The sequence below is a fragment of the Alexandromys fortis genome, unplaced genomic scaffold (assembly GCF_014885135.2).
Source record: "Alexandromys fortis isolate MF-2015 unplaced genomic scaffold, M_Fortis_MF-2015_v1.1 scaffold_47, whole genome shotgun sequence".
In the NCBI taxonomy this organism is placed as follows: Eukaryota; Metazoa; Chordata; class Mammalia; order Rodentia; family Cricetidae; genus Alexandromys; species Alexandromys fortis.
In genome coordinates, this window is record NW_026067957.1 from 3,860,703 (window position 1) to 3,883,847 (window position 23,145).

General features: G+C 40.5%; 1 protein-coding gene across 6 annotated transcripts in view; it reads right to left on the minus strand.

The window, feature by feature from the left end:
- The window catches only part of Nrxn3 (neurexin 3), a 1,514,195-nt gene that overhangs the window by 1,102,654 nt on the left and 388,396 nt on the right, over positions 1-23,145 (minus strand). For 4 of the 6 annotated variants that reach the window (XM_050152455.1, XM_050152454.1, XM_050152457.1 and 1 more), the window contains exon 5: positions 19,126-19,287. In XM_050152455.1, the coding sequence (XP_050008412.1) occupies positions 19,126-19,287 (162 nt within the window). Of the gene's footprint in view, positions 1-19,125; positions 19,288-23,145 lie in introns of those variants that run through there. The other 2 variants (XM_050152459.1, XM_050152458.1) reach the window with 1 other exon arrangement.

A 23,145-nucleotide genomic window follows, 5' to 3' on the forward strand; every position in this document is an offset into this window, starting at 1 on the left:
AAAGGGGAAGCGGCGGGGGGGAAGAGACAGAAATCTTTAATAAATAAATAAATAAATAAATAAATAAATAAATTAAAAAAAAAAGAAATCCATATTCATTGTTGATGCACTAAGGATGCGTTGTTCTATTAGAGAAGTCTGGCCTTACTAAAACATGTGGGGATCTGGGTACTTATTTTGATAGTACCACCCACAACTTGGGAGCTCTCTTATGACCACACCCTGCTCCACGCAAAACCCGTATCTGCTCTATGTCACGGCTGCCATCTTCTAGGTGACAGGATCAACACTGGGTCAGCCCACTTGGTGCTACAGCTATCTTGTGAAATGAAACAAACAGAAAAGAAAATGTCAATCAACTCCTGCAGCTTGAATGGCTCTGTGGGCCTTTATGAAATAGTCCAAAACCACGAGCCCCACTATTTGGGGCTTCATTTATTCCTCTTCCCAGCCTTTGCTAGTAGGTTTCTTTGTCAATGCTAATCCCAGCAGGACTAGCGCATACCTGGTTCTATTAATTCATGACAGGTGACTTAGATTTCAGGTCACGGGATTTAACCCACGGCAAATCCAAATTTGCATAAGGATAATGGCCATTCTACTACATTTTATGCCAATAAGCCCTAATGTGGTAATTAACCACTGAGCACATTTACTGATAAGCTATTCATTAGAAAAAAAAAAAAAAACCTGACAGCCAGCAGTGTTATCAGACTCCACAATTTTCAAATCTCTTTCCGAAATGCTTTTTTGCCTACAGGGATTAAAAGCTAGCGAAACGCACAAAGGAGTCACCCTCCATGGTATTTTCGTGAAACCCCTGGTTTGATAAACTCTTGGAGGTGAGAGGTGGTTTACAGATTTTTCACTTTGTATTTTTTATATGTGCTTTCTCTTGGCTTCAAAAACCTTTCATAAGAAACTACAGTGGTGGGAGCATTTGGCCATTGCCTTGTCTGTTCTTCTGCCCAGAAGGCATGATTTTTATGAATGATGGTGGAGTTCAGTGGGTGTGGCTAAAATGTCACTAATGGCGGTGCATTCGACATTCAGCCTTCTCCTGAAGGATGTTTTTACTCCCAGTCCTGTGTAGGTATCCTTGTCACCGGTGACTCCTTTGTATTCTATTCTCTTTGTCTAATGGAGTTAGTTCCTAACTCCATTAGAAACTAACCGCTTGGCACTGCCTCAACTGTGTTATCCCATGTCCAGAGAAATTTAGAGTTGAATATGTATAACTAGCAACAGGTAGCTACAGTGGCAACAAAGTTAAATAAGATGAACTCTATCTTTAAGACACAAGCAGCATTCTGATACCCTCCACCCCCATCACCCCTTTGTTCTTCCTCACTTGCATTTGTCCCGCTCTTAAAAATCATTTAACTATTCTGCAGAAGAACATTTAGGCTGATGTATACATGGAAATGGTTCCAGTGTTCCAGTTCAAGCTGGTTTCTCGCTTCCTGAAAAATCTTTAGTACAAGTTGCTTTCTACCTCTGATTCTGCCATGTGATAATCTCATTTTGCTATTTTTCTTTATGATTACATTCTTTGAGTTCTTTGTGTAGGTAAATGTTTTCTCACCAGCTACACCTTTATTTGCTGCAAATCTTTTGTGCAATACACATTCAAAACAGATAAGATGGCAAGCTATTCTGAAAGGAAAAAAATTCCTGTCATATCACTGTTGAAAGTGGACGGCGTTCAATGAATGGCTTAAATTGAATTGAACTCAGCTGAATTGATATTGTCTTCTGGATATTCATTGGTATCGTACACTTCCAAATCTATGAGGTATGTGTTCTCTTTTCTAAATACATAAATATGTATCTGAAATTCTACTCTTCTGTAACTATGACTTTTAATTTGTATTATGATGAAGAGATACGGAGCCCCTCAAATTCACAGTGACTGTAAAATCTAATGGTAGAGTTAATCACATAGTCGAAAGGATAATGTTATACAAACAATGAATTATATGAACACTGCATAAAGAAGTGTATCTTTTAAAATTTAGACCAATTCAAAGTAAGGCTACAAAATATTTCTTATATATGGTTTTTAAAAAAATATTTCATCCATTTTTTTGAGAATTTCACATATGTATACAATGTATTTTAAGTATATTCGCTTTCCATTCTCCCCCTAACTCCTCCCAGATCCTTTCCTGCTACAACACACTCCTCTCAATACCATGTTCTTTATTCATAACTGAGTCCAATCAGTGCTATCTGTAAGTGCGTGGATGTAGAGCCATTCACTGGAACCTGGATATCTTTCTCCTTCAGAAAAGTATCTGTAATACCCCAGATTATGCCCAGTGTCCATATCTGAAGACACAATATCAACCTGTAAAAATCTTGATCTACATATGTAGTCTCAATACATTTTATTGGAAATGTCAGGTCTTGTCTACTACTTTGACTAAATCCAAGAACTAGTATACTGTATCTCCTTGGAATACATACGGTCTACTTTAGACTTTATATACTGTATTTCCTTGGAATACATGCAGTCCACTTTATAAATAGAGCTGTGGTTTAATTTGTATGTTGTCTTTCTACATTCATAAGCTATCAAGGCTGAGTTTGGTTGTTGCGATATAACATATGGTCAGAAAAACCAAAACTATTTCTCATCTGGCCCATGACTTCTCAACCTCAGAACTTCAGTAATTTGAGGCTGGATAATTCCTTATCAGCTTACATAGACTGTCTATGCATTGCATAATACATATTACAGCAACAGTCTTGGCTTCTGCTTGCCATATTTAAGTACCGCTTCTAGCCTTTTAAAATTTAGACTAATTCAAAGTAAGGCTTTTACTCCTCCCCTATGGCAGTATAAACAATGAAAAGTGTCCCTAGTCACTGCAAAAACACTTTCTAGGTTCAATGTTGTTTCCAATTAAGAACTCTTACTCTGACCATATAAAAGAAGCCAAACAGACCCCAGAATGATTACTTCTCAAAAAAGAAACTCCCCATCATGCATTGCATTCAAAATACCATACCTAGAACATAAAAGAAATACATTAAATCAGCCATTTAATGACATTAAGGGGATTATAAGGCACTGTAAAGCAATTAGGAATTAAAGAAGAGTATTCAACTTGAATTGGACAAGCTGATATCCATCTTTTTTTTTTTTTTTGGTTTTTCGAGACAGGGTTTCTCTGTGGTTTTGGAGCCTGTCCTGGAACTAGCTCTTGTAGACCAGGCTGGTCTCGAACTCACAGAGATCCACCTGCCTCTGCCTCCCAAGTGCTGGGATTAAAGGCGTGTGCCACCACCGCCCGGCGCTGATATCCATCTTTATAGCTGAATTTTTAAAATTATTTTAAAGATCATCTATCAGGCCCACTAAGGTAATAGCAATGAAAAAAATCCAGGCTAAGAAAAATAAATTTCATCACACACCACCTGATTGCAAAGGATTTTTAAAACATAAAATGACCACATTTAAATTTCACATATGAACAGGCATTTAATTTATCCTTGAATAAAAAAAATTGGATGTATTCAAATAATAAATTATTCTACCTGTGGTAGAATGGATCAATTTAATTGTGTAAAAATGTAATTGAAAGAAATAGCAACTTCCTTATAGTTCGTCCGGAAATTCTATTGAAGGTTATAAATTACTTTCCACTCTTTCATAAAACTCTAGTATGAACAGCATTGTTAGAACTATAAAGACGTCTCTGCTTTCTGAGGGATTATATATATTGTGCAAAAGCTAACAAATGACTCTAGAACAATGTGAGGAAGAAATGAATGTCAATAATAGCTCGTGTCTATGGAGCACACACACTATGCCAACTGGGCTCAAAGTTCTATTGCATAATATCATTTGAGCATCGATGAGGTAGGGACCACTAAAACACCTACTTAATAATCGAAGAAAATGAGCTTCAGAGAAGTTAACTTTTCCAAAACTCATAGAAAGTATTCATTAGAAGTAAAGTTCAAGTCTAGCTATTGACCACTAAAGTCTGAATCTATACACGTTATGTTACATAAATATACTTGGAATTAGAAGAAAAGAACACTATTAATGCAGCAAGTAGTCGAAGGGGACCACAAGACACAGTCCGAAATAAAGAGTAGCATTCAGAAGAGAGACAGGAAGAAATGTTTGCCAGGAGAACCAAAGAACTCATTCATGAAAATACGAACTGAGAACTCATCATTGGAATCAACCTGAAATGATGACTCTGGCTTGGTACGCAGGATCTGTAAGAAAGCAGAAAGAGGGAAGCCGCCATACAAACAGCCTTAGGTAGGAAGCCAAAGGGGATGTGGTATGCTGAGCACTGGCTATTTCCAAATAGCACAAAAGTCAATCTGGCAGAATAACGACCGCAGAGAAGAGAGATAAGAACATCCATTATACTATCACAACAGGCAGAAAGGTGGGAAAGAAGAGTCCAGCGAGGAAGGACAGGAAGGAGCGAGAAATAACAACGGAAGCCCCAGTGGATTCCTTCAGTTGGTGAGAGAAAAGAACAAGAAATGGGGATGTGGAGGAAAATTCATACCTTGCTATGAGATTTCTAACTTACACAAATGGGAAATGATACCAATCTCAGCCGTTCTTAGGTTACACTAACCATATGATCATTCCCATAATAAGCACAGGCTCCTATCTCACTTCTAAATGATACACGGGCCATCTGTTGCTAGCTTCCTCTTCTTTACTGACTCAAATCTCACAGCCATTTTGTTTTGCCTCTTTCCCACCATCTCCTAGCAAAAGGTATACTTTGCCTTCCTGAGCTCAAGAACCTGCACGTCAAAGCTTATAAGAGGATGCATGGAGGAGCACCTGTTTGCCTGCCAGGTTACGGTCAAAGTTGCAAAAGAGAGGACCTAGGGATCTGTAATGCAGCAAGGTGTATAAAGACAACAGTATCTATGTATCTATGCTATATTTGTTGTGGTAATTAATATTTTGATTGCCAACTTATGGGATTTAAAATCATCACGGTGAAAAATCTCTGGGTTTTTCTATGGTAATTATCCATGTTAGATTAACCAGATTGGAAATATCCATGCTAAAAGTGGGTGGTACCACTCAGTGGGTTGGGGTCCTAGACTGAATAAAAAGGAAAAAGGCAGCTAAGCAAAAGCATTTGTAGCTTCCTGGCTGTGGCTACAATGTGAGCATCTACTTCCAGTTCCTGTTGCTGTGCATTTCCTGCCGTGATGGACTGCTGTCCCTGACATCCCAAAATAAATCTTTCCAAATTACTCTTATCTGGTATTTTATATCCAAAGTGAGATTAAAAAAAATACTGACATACTCTTAAAGAATCATTAAGATTCATTTTATATGGCTTTTTGTTTTGTTTGGGGTGGTTTCTTTCTTTTCATTCAATTAAATATGATTACAGCATTTCCTCTCTTCCTGTCCTTCCTCTGACCCCTCCCAGGAACTACCCTCTCCCAATCCTTCTCCCTCTCAAATACATGGCCTCTATTCCTTTTGTTATTATTGTTACACACTCACACACACACACACATATGTAGATAAATATATAAGGCAATTTACCATAATTTAAGTATATGTATGTATATATATATATATATATATACACACACACATAATATACATTACGTACTATAAAAGAGAGTGGGGATAACAGAAGAATGACCTCCAACTGGTAGAGGGGAAGAAGAAGCAGGAGCACAAGCACAGGTGAGGGTGACAAGCAGAGCAGAGGGAGGGCTAATTCATAACTTCACACACTGTATCGTGTATGTGTGCCTGGACTTTAAAGGATGCCTTGCTCTTTACGATGGAGGGAGAGAAAACCATGGCAGACCTGGGGTAACCAGGGCTAGAGACTCTGAAGTGGAGATAATCTTGGTATAAGCTGATACTGCCTGGCTTGGATCCTCTCTGAAGGCGGCCAGCAGCAGCAGATCTCATCACAGGCCCCTGCACTTCTCTCACTCAACCGCAGCTCCACGACCTCCTTGACCTTTCCGGAACACACTAAGCTTCCCGTTGCTTTTGATATTTCTGATCCTTGCTGCTTCCTCTGGCAGGGTTGGCCTCTCCCCAGATCTCTGTGCACATGACTCCTTTCTTCTTGGGTCTCAACTTAGTTTTCCGTCACCACAAGGAGCCAATCTTTTCCCAGCCACTGAGCTAAATGGAGAACCTCCTCACTATGCCGTTATCCTCTTTGCTTCCCACACCACTCTTCCTTGCTTGGAAATATAAATTACATTTCTTTCCTTTTATGTGTATGAGAGTTTGTACACATGTATGTCTGTGAACCACACACATGCCTCATGCCTATGGAAGTCATAAAAGAGGATGAAAGGCTATGGAACTGGAGTTCCAGGCAGTTGTGAGCCACCATGGGGGTGCAAGGAATCAAACCCCAGGCCTCTGCAAGAACAAGCTCTTTGAGCCACTGACCCATCTCTTCAACCCACTGGAAATAAATCTTAAAACATTATTGTCACATTTTCTCCTGGATTTCTTTATCCACAGTTCAAGTTCCATTGACTCAGGGACCTTGGATATGGAGTCACACAGCATATTCTCTAATACTTGGGACAGATCCTACTGAACAAAGGGCATTCTGGGAATACCTACTGCACTTGGAATAAGTGAATGAATTATATACTAATGAGAATGTGAATAGAAGCACAAATTGAAACTCAAACAAACAATTCTCCTACAAGTATTTATTAATACTTTTTTATGAATGTCAACTGTTCTGGGCTATCATTGAAAACCAGAACAGATAAATGATCTCTCCAGGAAGTGTCTTTTCTCAAAGCATATGTTGATTGTAAAAATTATTCATTTCATGGTGATACTTTCATTGTCAAAGTAATCTAAGCCAGCATACTGGAGAGATACATACATGACCCATATGATGACATTTATTGTGGCACTATTCATAATAGTTAAATTAAAGAACATTTTCATATACTTATAAGCCAGGTTACATGTTTAAATTTAAAGGAACATCTCAATACATATTTACATTCCTGCCATGCAGAAACCTGAGCTATTGGGAAACACTGATCACTAAAATCTAATGTAATGAGGACTATTCTAGAAATTACATGTGATGAAGCTGTTACTTGAGAGGCTGTACAGAGCTGCTAACATATGGTGGAAAACAAGACACCACTATTATAAAGCACAAATGGCTAAGAAAAACATATAGATCTACCTGGAAAGTGGAAACAGACAAGATCACCTGACAAAATTGGGCATATGAGGGTAGGGGAAGAAAGGAGGGTTGAAGGGGAAGAGAAGGAGTAAAGGGGGGAGGTGAGGAGAACTTGAGGGAACAGGATAAGGATAGTCGAGAAGGAAGAAGAACAGAGATGAGAGCAAGGAAAGAGATATCTTGATTGAAGGAGTCATTATAGGATTAGTAAGAAAGCTGGCTCTAGAGAAATTCCTAGGAATCCACAAGGATGACCCTAGCTAGACCCTAAGCAATAGAGGAGAGGGGGCCCAATCTTGACTTGCCCTGTAGTCAGACTGATGAATATCTTAAATATCACCATAAAACATTCATCCAGCAACTTATGGAAACACAGGCACAGACCCGCATCAGAGCACGGGACTGAACTCCCAAAGTCCAGTTGAAGAGTGGGAGGAATGAGAGTCTGAGCAAAGGGGTCAAGACCATGATGGGGACACCCACTGAAACAGTCTACCTGAGCTAATGGGAGCTCATCAACTCCAGCCAGACTGGGAAGGAACAAGCATAGGACCAAACTAGTCCCTCTGAATGTGTGACAGTTGTATGGCTGGTGCAGAATGGGGTGCCACTGGCAGTGGCACCAGGATTTATCCCTACAATATGTACTGGCTTTTGGGGAACCTATTCCCTTTGAATGATACCTTGCTCAGCCTATATATAGTAGGGAGGGCCTTGGACCTTCCCCAAGGCAATGTGCCTTATCCTTTCTGAGGATTGGATGGGGGTAGAGTGGAAGGATATGTGGAAGGAACGGGAGTAGGGTAAGGAGTGGGAACTTGGATTGATATGTATAATTTAAAAAAAATAAAAATAAAAAAGCGCAAAAGTCACTAAAGCCTTGAGTTTGGTATATAAATGTGGAGGATGAAGGGATGACCATGAAGTAGATAGAGATGACAGACAGCCCCCGAAGTCATGGGTGTAAACTGAACAGGTGGTAAGATTAAGGAAATGTTTCAGGCCATTTTAGTACATAGAGGAGGCAGAGCCAAGGTGAGGAGAAGACCAAGGACAGTTAAGACTGATTCTCAAAAAAAAANAAAAAAAAAAAAAGAAGCAGAAGAAAAATCGGGGAAGTAGTTATATTTCAAAAGGAGAAATAATTATCCTGAAATCCAGGCATAAAGAGGCTAGCCAGGTAAATTTGGGGAGGCAGGAGGAGAAGGGGTTAGCATAAGTTAAACCTTTTTATTTTCTGTGGGAAATATCAGACCACATTCTGACACAGTAGGAAGGGAAAAGAAGCATCTTATTGAGAGAGGAGAAATGAACATCTTATGGGTTGATAATTGGTGTGCAATACTGCTGTTTGAGTTGTTTGTGGAGTAGAACATTTGCTTCTGCAGCTCTGGAAATCTGTGCAGAAGCTAGTTAGTAGTGGGGCATGGTCCACTCGGTGAGTAGAGCACAAGGCTATTGAAGTGCCACAGTGATGAAATAATTGCCTCCACATTTGCAAAACAATACAAAGTAGCTAATCAATTAGCTCAATGATCGCTTTATCCCTGTAGGTGTATATGTATAAGGAATAGGCTTTTTCAAGTCTCCTTTGAGGCATGTGAAGACACAGGAGATTTTTGTCTCAGTGGGATTGTTGTGGTAGATTACACTTGCTGTAAATAGTGACATTTTCAGAAAACAATAAGTTCCACTGAATTTATCCTGAAGGGGAAAAAATGAAAAGAAAGAAAAGCTAAATAAGAGAGTCTCAAAAACAGACTGAAAATGCCTAAGCCAAAGACGCTGGAGATGAGTGCATTCAGCTTCACAGAAAATACTAAACTGAATCAAAATGAAAGATGCCCCACGTATCTCAAAACAAAAGCCTTCTACTGCTCGGCATTTGTACCAGGAGAAGCTCCTTCCCTCTCTGGTCTCGTAATGAAAATCATTCCTCCATTAGCAGGTTGAACAATATCAATTTGCCCAGTCAAAGTGGGAAATCAAGCAAAAACTGCCGTGCTCGCAGAACAATCAATGGCAAGGTGGAAGAAATGGGTAATTGTAGCTGGTCTCCCAGCAGGGCGTTCTTGCCTGATTAAATGACCTTCCCTATGAAGTGTGTTCTTCAAATGATAGTGAGCAGCCATTCCCCAGAGTGAGTTTAATCCCAAATTCACCAGCCTTCTCTGAGGAGTTTGCCCCTTTCCCTGTCAGAGAGTTTCATGACCGAGTTGATAACAATGGTGGCGGGATTCATGACGTAGGAATATTTAGTCTTCCTCGTTCATGCTGGTGACAGTAGCAATGGGCATAGCATTCTGTTCCCCCGAACTCAAGTAAGCAATGTTGACAGAATTCACCTAAACTTTACATGAAAAGCAAATAAGGGATACGCATAAAGTGCATAGCACCTTGTAGACACATTTCATATACATTTACTTCTCTGTGTGCTTGGTAATTACTGCTATGGATGGAACTGCTGTGGTTGTAATGGTTTTAGAGGATGACCTTCCTAAGACTAGGGAGAGGGAAACAGTTAGGACTGATAGTTACAAACAGTTACAAATAGGTGACGGCAGTGACTAGGACCTCAACTCTGACCATAAAAGTGACCCAGGGAGCTCCATGGGCGGCACATACTTAATTGTCTTGGAGATGGATGAGAAATGTCTTCAGAACAATGAGCCTGGTCAAATCGATAAGGCATGCATTGTTTCTTTTCAGGGAGTTCACTAACGGAAAAGCTAAAGAACTCCCTGGAAAGAGCCGTCCGTTCATTTGACACTGAAGTCTCCGCTTAGATGCCCAGTCGGCTTAGAAGGCCAGAGTGGCAAAGGCAAAGAACTCATTTGTTTGATCCTGAGTCAGAATACTAGCTCTCTCCCTACCCTGTCCGTGTGTGTGTGTGTGTGTGTGTGAGAGAGAGAGAGAGAGAGAGAGAGAGAGAGAGAGAGAGAAAGATCTTATTAGTGTTAGATACCTAGGTTCTACTCATTAATCTACTAAGAATATATGAACCAAACTGATCTCACTCCCATAGAAAGGCCTAAGGGTGGTGCCTAACTTTTGAGCACAGGAATCTTTTTTATCTCAAGGTAGAGGATTGTTGCAGGGGGGCCGCTTGGTCTTTCCAGCCATTTGGCAGCTCAGACCTGAAATAACCACACAGAAACTATATTATTTAAATCACTGCTTGGTCCATTAGCTCTAGCTTCTTATTGGCTAACTCTTACGTCTTAATTTAACCTATCTCCACTAATCTATGCATCACCACAAGGTCATGGCCTACAAGCAAAGTTTCAGCACATCTGTCTCCAGTGGCAGTTCCATGGCTTCTCCCCTGACTCTGCCCGCCTTCCTTCTTCCACCATTCAGTTTAGTTTTCCCCACCTAGCTCTGTTCTACCCTACCAGGCCAAGCCAGTATACAAAGGGGAATTCCACATCAGAGAATGTTGGGTTTGTCAGTTAACTCTCTTAATGTGAAGACAATGAATGTCTTCTTCCATCTGCTTTCGAACTCAGATCTAAGAGTGATCTGATCTGTCAGTTAGTGAACATTAAAAAAGGTTTTGATTCCTGGTCATTATACACACATATGGAGATGATATGCTGATGATAAGTAAAATAAGCTGGGCATCTGCTATCTTCATCTATCTCTTTTATTGGCCCAAATGCCCAGAATCTTGTCAGAGAAAATGAAGATAAATAGGAGTATGGGGAATTCTCCTACATGACCAAAAGCTCTGTCGCAAATGACAGAAAACAGGCCAACGGATGGAATGAATGGACTGAGTCTCCATGGCTGGAAATCTAGTGGCAGTCTAACTTAAAGAATGCTTGATCCAAGGCTTTGAAAATGTAACCCAAACCTAGACCTATTTTGTTCTCATCTTTCTGTTCTGGTTTTCAACAGTCACATCTCATATGTGGTCATTGTTGTAGCAGTGGATGCACCAGTACTCAGCTAACTAGCATCCCACATTCTGACTCCCAAAACTGACAGCTGACTTCCTAAATCCTATGAATCAAAATCCTGAACATACATGTCGCTATCTCAAATAGAGTTAGGAAAAAAATGCCATGGCTATCACACGGAAGTACCTGAGCACATAGGGAAAGGATCACTAAGAAAGTTTGAAAATAAAGGGGGGAAAGGAATATCACATTAACAATTAAAAAATCATTAGATGTTTCTCAAAAAAAATCATCAACAATAAAAAAAATACTGCATTTTTAGTAGTTTGATTTTGAAGCCAGGCATGGAAGCTCTGGCATGTACCTCCCAGGACTAAATAGGATAAGGTGGGCGGATTGCACCTAGTTTAGGCCTGGCTAATCTCCATAGTAACTGGACAGCTATAGTCAGAGACATCAAATCAAAACAACCAAGAGCAGAGAGAAAGGGAGAGAGAGCTTAATCTTAAAATAACTGAAGAGTCTCTCTTTGTCACTGTGCTATAATGCCAAGTATTTCTGAGGCAATAGTATAGCCTGATACTACTCCAGTTTTACATCCATCCTGGGATATGTGATAATGCCTGCTTCTCTTGAGATATGCCTCATGGGTATCACAAATACCCAGAAGATATAGTTATGTCCCCTCTTCTTCTTTGCCACTATTGTGTGCATTTGGCCCAGCAGTGACACTGTTCTTATTTTCCATTATGGAATGGTTACCACAGATCAAGGAAAGCTATCCTGTTAAATTAACATTAATTTAGAATTGGCCCCCTCATCTTAATTCTTTTCTCTAAACTATGTCGGATGAGTTTCTATAGAGACAGCAAAGAGAAATAACTGGCTCCCTGGTTTGTTTGTTTTTTAAATGATAAAAAAGTATCCAAATACTGGTTACATTCATATTGTTATAGTGTTTTATATTTTTGTGAAGTACTTCCAGTACTGGGGAGGCAGAAGCAGGCAGATTTGAGTTGGAGGACAGCTTGGTCATCATAGCAAGTTCCAAGATAGGCAGAGCTTCAAAATAACCAAAACAAACAACTATACTAAAATATAGCTTTCTGCAGTACACTAAAATGCTTAACATAACTAATCTAGAGACAAGGAAGTTGAGGCATGGACCACCAGTCAAGTGACTTGTTATATGTCATCAGATGAGTTAGAGAGGACACAGTCCTGTACTCAAGTTCCTTCTGCATCCTGAACACTGACTTGGAATCCTTCCCTTGGACTTTGCTGACTCTGAGCTGCACAATGCTCGTAACACTAGAGAGACAAGCATGGATAGCTCCATATCACGAGCCCACATCTCCTACTTACAGTAGGATATTTGTACCCACCTGATAAATTCAGAAAGAAACCAATCCAAGGTCTTGCAAAAACAATGAATTAAACAAAAGGGGAAAAAGAGGGGGGTAGGTAAAAAGAGAGGGAGTGAAAAACTAACAGAACAATATAAAAGTAAAATCAAGATACCGCATAAGATATCAAGCATTAAAACTAAGGTATAGCATAGGAGACTAGCAGCAGAAGACAGTGGGGCAGAATACCATAAAATGAGTATATTTTTTAAGGCAACAACAAACGCATTATCCCGAAGCCTGCAGGTGCCAGCAATTCAAATAAGCATATAGCAATTAACAGAATTAACACAGCCTTAAATAGCTTGGCTCACCAGATGTGGACTCCTATCAGGGTTCTATAAAATGTAAAGTTATTACAGATTAAACCATTAATCATCTGTTCAGAGACTATCTCTGGCTGCAAAGCCCCATTCAATTTTAAATGTCTAATAATCACAAAGGGATGTGGAATGTAATGTGCACAGTGGTGCTCCCCTCAAACCTTTTTCTTTGGATATATGTTCCATTCCCCCAGTTTTCCTTCCTTCCTATTAGAAATGTCACGAGGAAACCTGGTGAGGAAAACCCAGTCTGCCCTGGAGGTCTCAGGCAGCATGTAGGTTTTCCCATTGGCATAGAGAGACTCTGACACTCTGGGTGAAGAAGGGAAGTCCCAGCTGGAGGAGAAAGGAGGGCAATACAGAAAGAATCTAACTGAACAGCCCAGAAGGTCCAGCACGCAGGAAGACATGGTGATGGGCTTCAGGAAACTCTCCCTGATTCGGAGGGGATCGCTGTGCAACTCAGTACTGGCATAGCTTGCCTATTCCTTCTTGTGCTCCATCCAACAACAGCTTAGCTCTGCCAAGGACAGAAGGAGGGAAAACTGTAGGTCCTGACAGAGGGAAGCGGGAAACTGAAATGCAGGTCAAGTAGAAACGCTTTTCTGTGGAAACAGCTCAGGATAGCTGTCTCCCCGCCCGGTGCTGAACCTGATGGATCTCTCTTCCCATGCCTACTTTTCAACTTCCTGGAAAGAAAATAAAACACCCCGGGTGCAGAGAGTAGACCATAAATCAAGGAATTGGGGCCTGTTAAATAACATGCCAATATGAGACTGTCATTCACTATGTAGCGTTATCAGCCGTTCCGTGTAAATACAGAATAAAGGCCAAAATACAGCATAGGATAAATGACTTGTGCCCTAACTGATTTTGTGGTCATCCCTCCAGAATTTCTGATCTTATAATTTGTTCTCTGTTTATAAACTGTGTTTATAAACTGTATCCTGTTTATAAACAGGTGTCCTTCCTGCTTGCCTTTGCTCACAGTATCTCATTAGCCCCACCCTTCCTTCCTTTTTTTCTCTACCATCTTAAGGCCTCAGTTGGGTACTATGTCCTTCAAGAAGTCTCCCTTGAACTACGGGATAATAGCAACTCTTCCTCAACATCCCCATTACCACCATGAATGTCTTATTTTGCATGATGCCTACTTTTCTGGATAATTCTAATTATGTATCTGTTTCTTCCTACCAAGTTTGAGGTCCTCTAAAGCAAGAACTTTATCTGCTCCTTGTATATATTCTAGCATAGTCTTTGGCATGCTTTATGTTCTCAGTACTTACCTACAGGCTCAACATTCATAGTTCTCCAAAGAACATATGATGAAAGTTTCTTTAAATTAATTATTTTGGATTTTTATAGAATCTATTTCGACTATATTCACTACTCACTCTACTCTCTAACTTCCCCTATAGACATCCCCCTGACTTCATAACTTTATAACTCACCAAGTCCAATCTGTGCTACCCATACACTAATGAGTATGAGGTCATTCATAGGAGCTGAGTCACCCCACCAGCAATCACACCCTTAAAGAAAATTGGCTTTCCCTTTCCTAGAAGCTGCGAACTGTAAATACCTCCTTGGTTAAGGGTGGGACTCATAAGACCCTTCTGACACCATGCTAGAATGTTGGTGGGCCGTAACTTGAAATATTTCTATTTTTTTTAATAAGCTAGTCTGTCTAAGGTGTTTCACTATGGCAGCCTGAACTAAGACAGTGTTGACCTGAAGCTCACCAGATATTAGGGCTCCACGCAGCTAACTCATTTATTTATTTATTCTAGGCATACCATTGAATAAAATTTTTAGAAGCACAGACTGTTTATTAAGAAAAATTAGACTTTCCTGGGATAAGGACATAGGTGAGTTGCTAGAGCCCTTGCCGGCATACACAAATACATGAATGGCATCCATTGCACCCCCTACACAAGATGTGAAGATGCACATCTGTAATCCCAGCACTTGGGAGACAGAGGCAGGAGCATTAGAAAAGAGCCAACTGAGGACTATGTAATGAGCTTCAGGTCAGCCTGAGATCCATGAGACAAGAAGGAAAGGAGAGAGGGAGGGGAGGGGAGGGAGGAAAGATATACTCATGATTGAACACAATTTTTGATGCCAGGAATTGTTCTACTTGCTGTGAAATGCTGATTATGTCTTCTCAAGGAGCTCATATCCTAACAAAGGGAGACTGACAGCCTCCAATAAAAGACTGAAGACAGTAACAAGGGAAATACTGAGGAAGGGTGGGTGGATTGTCCTTCCTTTTACAAAGATGAGAGAATTTTAATGAGGAAAACCTCAAAATCAAAGGCTTTCCCTGAAAATGACTTGCTATAGCACATTCGTGTAGACCTGATCACAGATGCTCTATAAGCCAATATGTAATTCTTAATGGATTTCCAAGATATCATTGCATAATGATGTTTGACTTGTGCCCATCACTTCACTTGTCCTTAAGAAGAATGCAGCATAGCTCTTAGGATCTCCTCATTGCAAACTGGTAAACTGATACTTATTAAAAAATAAAACAGTATCTAATTCTAAGTCATATAGTGCAATCAAGTTTGTGTTCCTAACCAGGGTTACTAATTTTATTTATTTCTTTAATGATTTAATTAATGTACTTGAGTATTCTGTGTTTATGTCTGTGCACCACGTGCATACCTGGTGCTCACTTCAGGGAGATTGGGAAGGGGTGATGTCATTGAACTTAAGAGGAAAGAATGTCATGAAGTTAAATGATCAGAGAGGACTCATCTGCCGAGAAGCTAAAGTCTAGAAGAGGAGGCAGCTCTTCCTGTTTTACTAAGTTGTCAAAAACAAGAGAATTCCCTGGGCTTCCTCAAAGACAAAATGATGCAATGATTAAAGAGAAAAAGAAAACTCTATAGGACTTCATTAGACTCAAGGTCACGTACGTGCTCAAGCTCAAGCACACTGGAAGAACTCACAGGCCCATAGGAAAACCCCCATGTACAACAGAGATGAGGCGGATGCCAGCAAAGTTCTGTTTCACAGATCATGTCCCTCGGGGTTATTGCTACCCCTTTTCTAACAGTCTAGACTTAAATACAGTCCTAAACTGCTCGATAAACCAGGACATTTTACCACTAACTGCAGTTGCTCAAGATATTAACTCTGTTCTCCAGAAATACACGTGTGTGAGGATATGTGTTTTTGATGTATGCAGATGTCATTCTCAATTGCTTCACCTTGTTTGTATGTGTGTGTTCATATATACATGAAATATGTGTGTATATGTGCACATGTGTGTGCTTGTGTGTGTGTGTGTGTGTGTGTGTGTGTGTGTATAAGCTAGAAGTTGACCTCAGATGATTCTCTCAGTCACTGTCCACTTTAATTTTAAAGACAGCAATCTCTCAGTGAAACTGGAGTTCACAGATTTGGCTTTACTGTCTGGCCAGCAAGTCATTTTTTGTTTTTGTTTTTGTTTTTGTAGGGGCTACTTGTTTTTTGTCTCTGTCTGTCTGTCTTTTTGAGACAGGGTTTCTTTGTGTACCCCTGGCTGTCTTGGAACATGCTCTGTTGGTTGACCTCAAACTCAGAGATCTGCCTGCCTCTGCCTCTGCCTCTGCATCCCAAGTGCTGGGATTAAAGGTGGGGGTCACCACCGCAGGCTTTGTGCCAGCAAGCTTTGAGACACCGTCCGTTTCTACCTCCTCAGCACCAGAATTAAAAGCTTAAACTGTGCCCTGTGGTTTTCATCTTTCATGTGAGTTCTGGGGCTCAAAGTATGTCTTCATGCTAGGCCTGCAAAGTTGCAAACTATTTAATGACATCCAATAGACTTCTGAAGAGTTTCCAGTTTTTCACCTAGTCTCCTCTCTCTTTCTCTTTCTCTTTCTCTTTCTCTTTCTCTTTCTCTTTCTCTTTCTCTTACTCTTTCTCTTTCTCTTTCTCTTTCTCTTTTTCTTTCTCTTTCTCTTTCTCTCTCTCTATATATAGATATATATATAGATATCTTTCTCTCTGCTGCTTTTCTTCCCTGCCTCTCCCCTCCCACTTTTGGTTTTTATGTATGCAAGCATGTATATGTGTGTGTGTGTGTGTGTAGATATATTTATATATATGTAGGTATATTGTGCATTTTGTTTTAATCTTCATGGGTAAAGTCATCATATGTATCATGGTATTTTTCTACATGGTCCAAAATGCTCAGAGCTAACTTTCCTAATTAACAGATAAAAATACTGAAGCTAATAAATTGTTCCTTTGTTTCCAAATATAATTTGGAGATGATTTATGTAACTGTATATAGGGGAAACGTGACCCCTATGTCCACTCCAGGACACTCCATGTTCAGGGCTGTTACCCCACAGAAAAATGAAGGACTGTGCCATGTCAATCAATCCTTGATGCATTCCTGAGCCAAGTCCTTGGTGGCAGAAATGTTGCAATCCTTTTCTTTCTTTTTTTTAAATATTTATTTATTTATTATGTATACAATATTCTTTCTGTGTGTATGCCTGAAGGCCAGAAGAGGGCACCAGACCTCCTTACAGATGGTTGTGAGCCACTGTGTGGTTGCTGGGAATTGAACTCAGGACCTTTGGAAGAGCAGGCAACGCTCTTAACCGCTGAGCCATCTCTCAATCCTTTTCTGATGAGAGTGCAATCCAAACCAGTGTGAATTTAGCAAGGTTTTAGAGTCTCTCAGGGCTCATCAAACTCTAAATAGTGTATGTCCTTAGTCTATTCAAATAGGAGCAAATCCCAGTGAGCAAGTGCTGTGTGCCTAACATAACGTCTCCAGAAACAACAGGGGCATCCCCAAAGCCAGCAGAAGCTGAGGTAAACACTGTCAAAGAGAGGGAAGCAGTTTGGAGTCTCCTCTCCATTTGTCCTTCAGACCAAGAGTAATACAAAGCTGTAACTGGAATTTCCTTTCCTCTGCCATGCCTTTCTTTCCACCTCTTCCTCTCAACTCACACATGCTTAATTGCAACAAGTGTTGGCTCCAATGTCACTTCTTCGCTATAAGTGACTCCCACCTAAAACTTATCTATTTCCTCTGCTCAATCGGAGCATTTAGTCTGCGGCACTGAACACATGGTCCTGTGCTCTAATTATTCTCTTACCGATCTCATTTCCCTTCCCAGACTATAAAGTCTTTGAGCACAAAAACCATTGCTTATAAAGAGTCACCAAGGTTAAATACAGCACAGCTAAAGGCCCTTGGTGGTTGCCTGAAAAGTCAGCGTATGCAATAAATCTTCTCTGTCCACCTACTGTGTGCCGGGTACAGTCAAGGCAATGCCTCTTCATCATCTCGTACCACTGATAAATCCATGGCCAATATCATTACCTGCATGCCCGCTGTTCAACAAACTCCAAATAACTACAATAAGAACAAAGCATATGCCGCAGGGGGAGGCTCACAAGATGTCACAAGAAATCTTTATCTAGAAGAAGTAACACCATCAGACTCTCAAGGAATCTCCCTAGGGAAATGGCATGGATATCTCAGGCAATCAAGCTTACTTTAGATTAAAGAAAATGTCCAGTGCACCGCTTCAATGACAGAGTGCGGCGAAAGAACTCTCACCAATCAAGGCTGATTCTTTCTGCCGCAACAATTGACCTCCGAGGCTGAACTTGCAGTTGACTGAAGCGCCTCTGCTCTCAGACAGAGGTCTCGACCCATCAGCTACGAGGGTAATAAATGAGGAAAGGCAAAGCCCTACCGCTCTCTCGCTGCTCCAGTGACAAGCTTTCAGGGAAGAAAAACAGAGAGAGGCAGGCCCATGTTTCTGAGCGTGAATGTTACATGCCGAAATTTTTTGCCCTTATTTCGGCAAATGAGAAAAAAAAAATGTTTGGGGACTGCAACATTAAAAAAAGGTAAAATAATACACAGGCTATATTTCAGATAAGACATACAAACTGTGTGACTTCTAACTATAGCTCCCCTACTTGGTGAGTGAAAAGCACAAAGTCACACTTCACGTATGTCCTTGTGATGTCATCTGCAGTACACAGTTCTTTTACATCTCACAGTATCTGAACAAGAAGGGTCTTTATTAGTTAGAGGAGGAAGCAGAGCCACAGAATAGTTGAGTAGCAAGCCCAAGGTCACTCAGCAATCTCAATCTTGATCCAAAGGATGGGACCTTTACTTTAAAGTTCAAAGTCTGGTCATCCACCGCAATTCATTGCACAGATAGGTTAGCAGCCATTTGCACTCATTGGTCTAGAGATCTCTTTTTTTTATTCCCAATTGGCCATACCACCCACCTACTTGGTGGACGTGTGTCAGCCTTACCTCTTTCAGGCAGCCCATGAAGTTGTTGCTCACAGGGGAGCCTGGCAAGTCTGCGGTGCTTGGGCTTCCGCCAACATAGAAGAAGTCATCTGAGCCCAGCATGGTGTAGTCCTCTTGAGTGTAACCCGTCGTGGTAAGGATACCATCCACAGAGATTGTCACCTGGTAGTGGGACATAGGGACAAGAAAAAAAATCCCAGCAATGACCTTACGATCCTATTAAAATTCAATGGCTTCCCTACATGTGGTTTGACCTCCATTAAGATTTTTGGTGAGGTTTTCTTTCTAATTTGGCTTGACTTTGGTATGTGCAGTTGAGTTCCATTTTCTGGTCTGCCTTCCTATGTCCCAAGCATACAGTCTTTCCTGGCCGCTAATGGGACACCGTGTTAGACTGGCTAAGCTGAGTACCTTGTTCTACCCACTGTATACTTCATTGAGTCAGGCTAGAAAATGGAACCACCCTTAGACGATATCATTTGTCTCAGTTCACTGCTAAAAGCAATTGCTTTTTTTTCCTTATGATTGTTATTTATGGTAGTAATGAGAAACACCGAAGGAGACATTCAACAATGGTATATGTTAGGGGTTGGTCTTTGGTTGTTAGTGATTTTTTCCCCTTTTTTCTTTTCTTTTTTTATTTGTTTCTTTCATGGTTCACACCACACTAACAAACATGCATTCAGGGTAGGAATGAGGAATGTCTCTATTCTAACATGTCCAGAATGATACATGCTATGGACCATCCCGGGGTACCAACCCCTGCCCTCCCTTACCTATCGCCACCACCAACAGAAAAATGACCCAAACTCAAAAAGCAACTTTAACAAAAAGAAATGAATGATGAGGCAATGATAACCCAAAATAATAATAATAATAATGCCAATGGGAGGGGGGATGAGCACCCATACACCCACCATCCATAAGCAGAAGGCAGAGAGAAAAGATGGGGCCTCAGGGCATGCACACACCGTACATTGGCACACCCATGCAGAAATAATCTGGAGACAAGAGAGAGGGCAGGTGGAGGGAAAGGATGAAATAACAGAATCAAAATTCACACCACACGTGCATGCATTAAACAAACCGAAGGAAAGCAAAATGGAGGTGTGGGGGGGAGACAAAACACTTAAAACTAAAGGATAACACTTCCCCTGCCTACCACCTCCCTCACTGAAGAAAAAAGAAATAAGAAAAAAAAAAAAGAAAAGAAAAAGTCCAAACCCAACCCCCAAATATATGAAGGATGAGAGGAGGATGAAGATGGGGAGGGAGAAAGACAAGGGTGGAACTGGGTTGATGGTTGGTTGCCAGTTGTTAGTAACATAGAGGTCAGTGAGGGACAGGTTCTGATGCGGTTTCCACAAGACAGGACCATGCCATGCAGTGTGTATGAAAAACACAATTGGTGGCACTCCCTTTGGCCAAAGTGAGGAGTGAGGTCAAAGAAGGGAGAGGAACATTAGAGAAAGCAGTATACTTTCCTCCTCAGATCACCTGTGGCAGCCACAGCCACATAAAAAGGGACAGAAAGAGGAAGGAAGGCACAGGGAAGGAGACAGAGAAAGCAGGAAGAGAGAGAAGGAGACAGAGGCAAAAGGAAGTCCTCAGTAGAAATCTCTGTTATCCCTAGACTGTAATTTGGAGCTGCAAAATAGGTAAATAAAAATAGAACTAAGTGAAGAAACTTCTTTAAAAAATAACTTTGGGGGAAAACAAACAAACAAACAAAAGAAAATTGGAGAAAAGAGACTGTCCCCACCAAACTTGAATAACTACTATTTTCAGGACAGACAGCTATGATTCCTTCTATTTTTTTTCTTCTTTAAAGAAAAAGGCTTGCATTTAATTTCACAACAAAAGAAAATTGAAAAGAAGAAGGAAGTAAGTCTAAAGAGGACAAAAGGGGGGTTGGGGGGAAGGAGGGCAACACACGGCAAACCCAAAAAAAGACAGTAAGAATGATATCTACCAGACAATGTAGTTTGTTTACCATAGCGTGTCCGATGCCTGAGTGCTTTGAGGAGAAGGGGGGAGAAAGGAAATTAAAAAACTGTGAACAGAACGATTGTTAATTAAAAGAACTAAAAACAAAGATGAGTCGTTAGGGTGTTAGTACATTAGTCGGTTAGTAAAATGACACATCGCATGAGTGATCTTGGGTTAGTTTTTCAAAAAAGAAAAAAGAAAAAGGCACCCAACACAGAAAGAGAGTGGGGAGAGACAATGAGACCAGGACTCTATGGGAACCCTTGCTTGGGGACTCAGCAGCTGGTCACGGCAACTGCCTGTCCCTTCCTGATACCATTCAGACCAAGCCTCACTGCTGAGAACGAGTAGTATACTTACTTCCCAGGGCTCTTCAGAAGAATGCTGCCAGGGTTCCCTTCAACCCTCTAACAAATGCATTCACATTCCCCTCGACTGAAAGAAAAGACCCCCCCCCCCCGCCCAAATATGCCAGTCCATACGTAGAAAAACAGACAGCTAAATATTAATGATATGTTAGTATTTGTTTTCACAGCTGAATCTAGCTACACGGATGGGCCATCTTGAAAGAGCTGAATGCTACCTACCACACAGAGCCTCAGACAGCAAGACTTGATTATACTGAATACGTTAGCTCTCCACATCCCATTGATGTCTAAAGATTTGTAAGCCAAAGGGGATATTCTCGGATATCTTTTATTTATAGTTTAAAATATCTGTGTCATAACGATACACCAAAAACTTATTTTTTATTACCCAATAAAGTTATTAATTTCTTTACTTTGCTGGAATGGCTAGGAAGAAATCTCACCCACTGTTCTTCTGGAACATTGAGTTTTAAGCCTTTGAACAATTTTTTTAAAATTGGTATCAGGAAGAATGGCAGTTTAAACATGATTAGAAACACCCTCACTACAATTAATCTTCTCTTTACTAATTTTCAAATGCTAAATGAACAGCACTCTTTGAGCTGGAACTCTGGACGGCTGGAAGACCTCCCATGTGTTTTGTGTACATGCTTACCAAAAGAGGAACCCAAATGTATAGCAAGTCATGTGATAGACTTGACCTTGGGTTCTAGTAAGATAAAGGACAACATTTTTCCCTCTGTGTAACCACATGCCCACAGGAACACACAAGAGTTTTAGTTCCTAATCCCAACTATAACTTGGAACAAGCACAGGCATTCCACATTCAAAACCTTTTGATTTGATGTTCCTATCTGGGTTTGACTTTGAGTTGGCCTAGGGACAGAGCCACATTTTGGTGGTCACTGAAAAAGAAAGAAGTAGTTCTGCTCTCCTTGGTAACAGATACTCTTATGAAATTCCAGGCTAGTTTTTCTCAGATAAATTTTTCCTACCAAAGGCATTAGATTTTGCCAAAAAAAAGTAGATGGGTTGTCATCAGCTTGTTATCAAATATTTATGAAAGCCATTTACAGTTTATTTGAAATACACTGAGGCTTCCCATTTTTCTAATGTATTCTAGAGAACTCAAAAAAAGATATAAATATTTCAATAGATAAAATAATAATCTTGGTTTATACAATATTGACTGAATGAACTTTATTTGTAAAAATCAACTTCTCTATCTCTCACCCTCTCTTTCTTTGAATCTAGATTTCAGTGAGTTTAAGTGATACATTAGAGTATTTTTTTTAAACTGAGATCAAGATTCTCCTGCTAAGAAATACAATACTCTAAATCTCAAGAACTCAACAGTTTTAATTAGAAAAGGCAACTCCATTTTCCTGCATCCTTGGCAGCAGGCAGAAATCGTCACCTCTGGGACTGAATGCTCGGCTTGTAAATCACTTGCATGTCACAGCAAATCTAGCACCCAGACCATGGATGAGCTCATAATCCTTCTGGAACAGAAGGCATTTTGCATATTTAGCCACTACACATGGCTCGGGAGCATTGTCATCAGCATTTGCAAATGCACACTGATGGAGGAAGGTCAAATGACTTGTCCAAGGACACAGACAGGAGCTGGACCTTCAAACTTAGAATACATTAGAAACTCTAC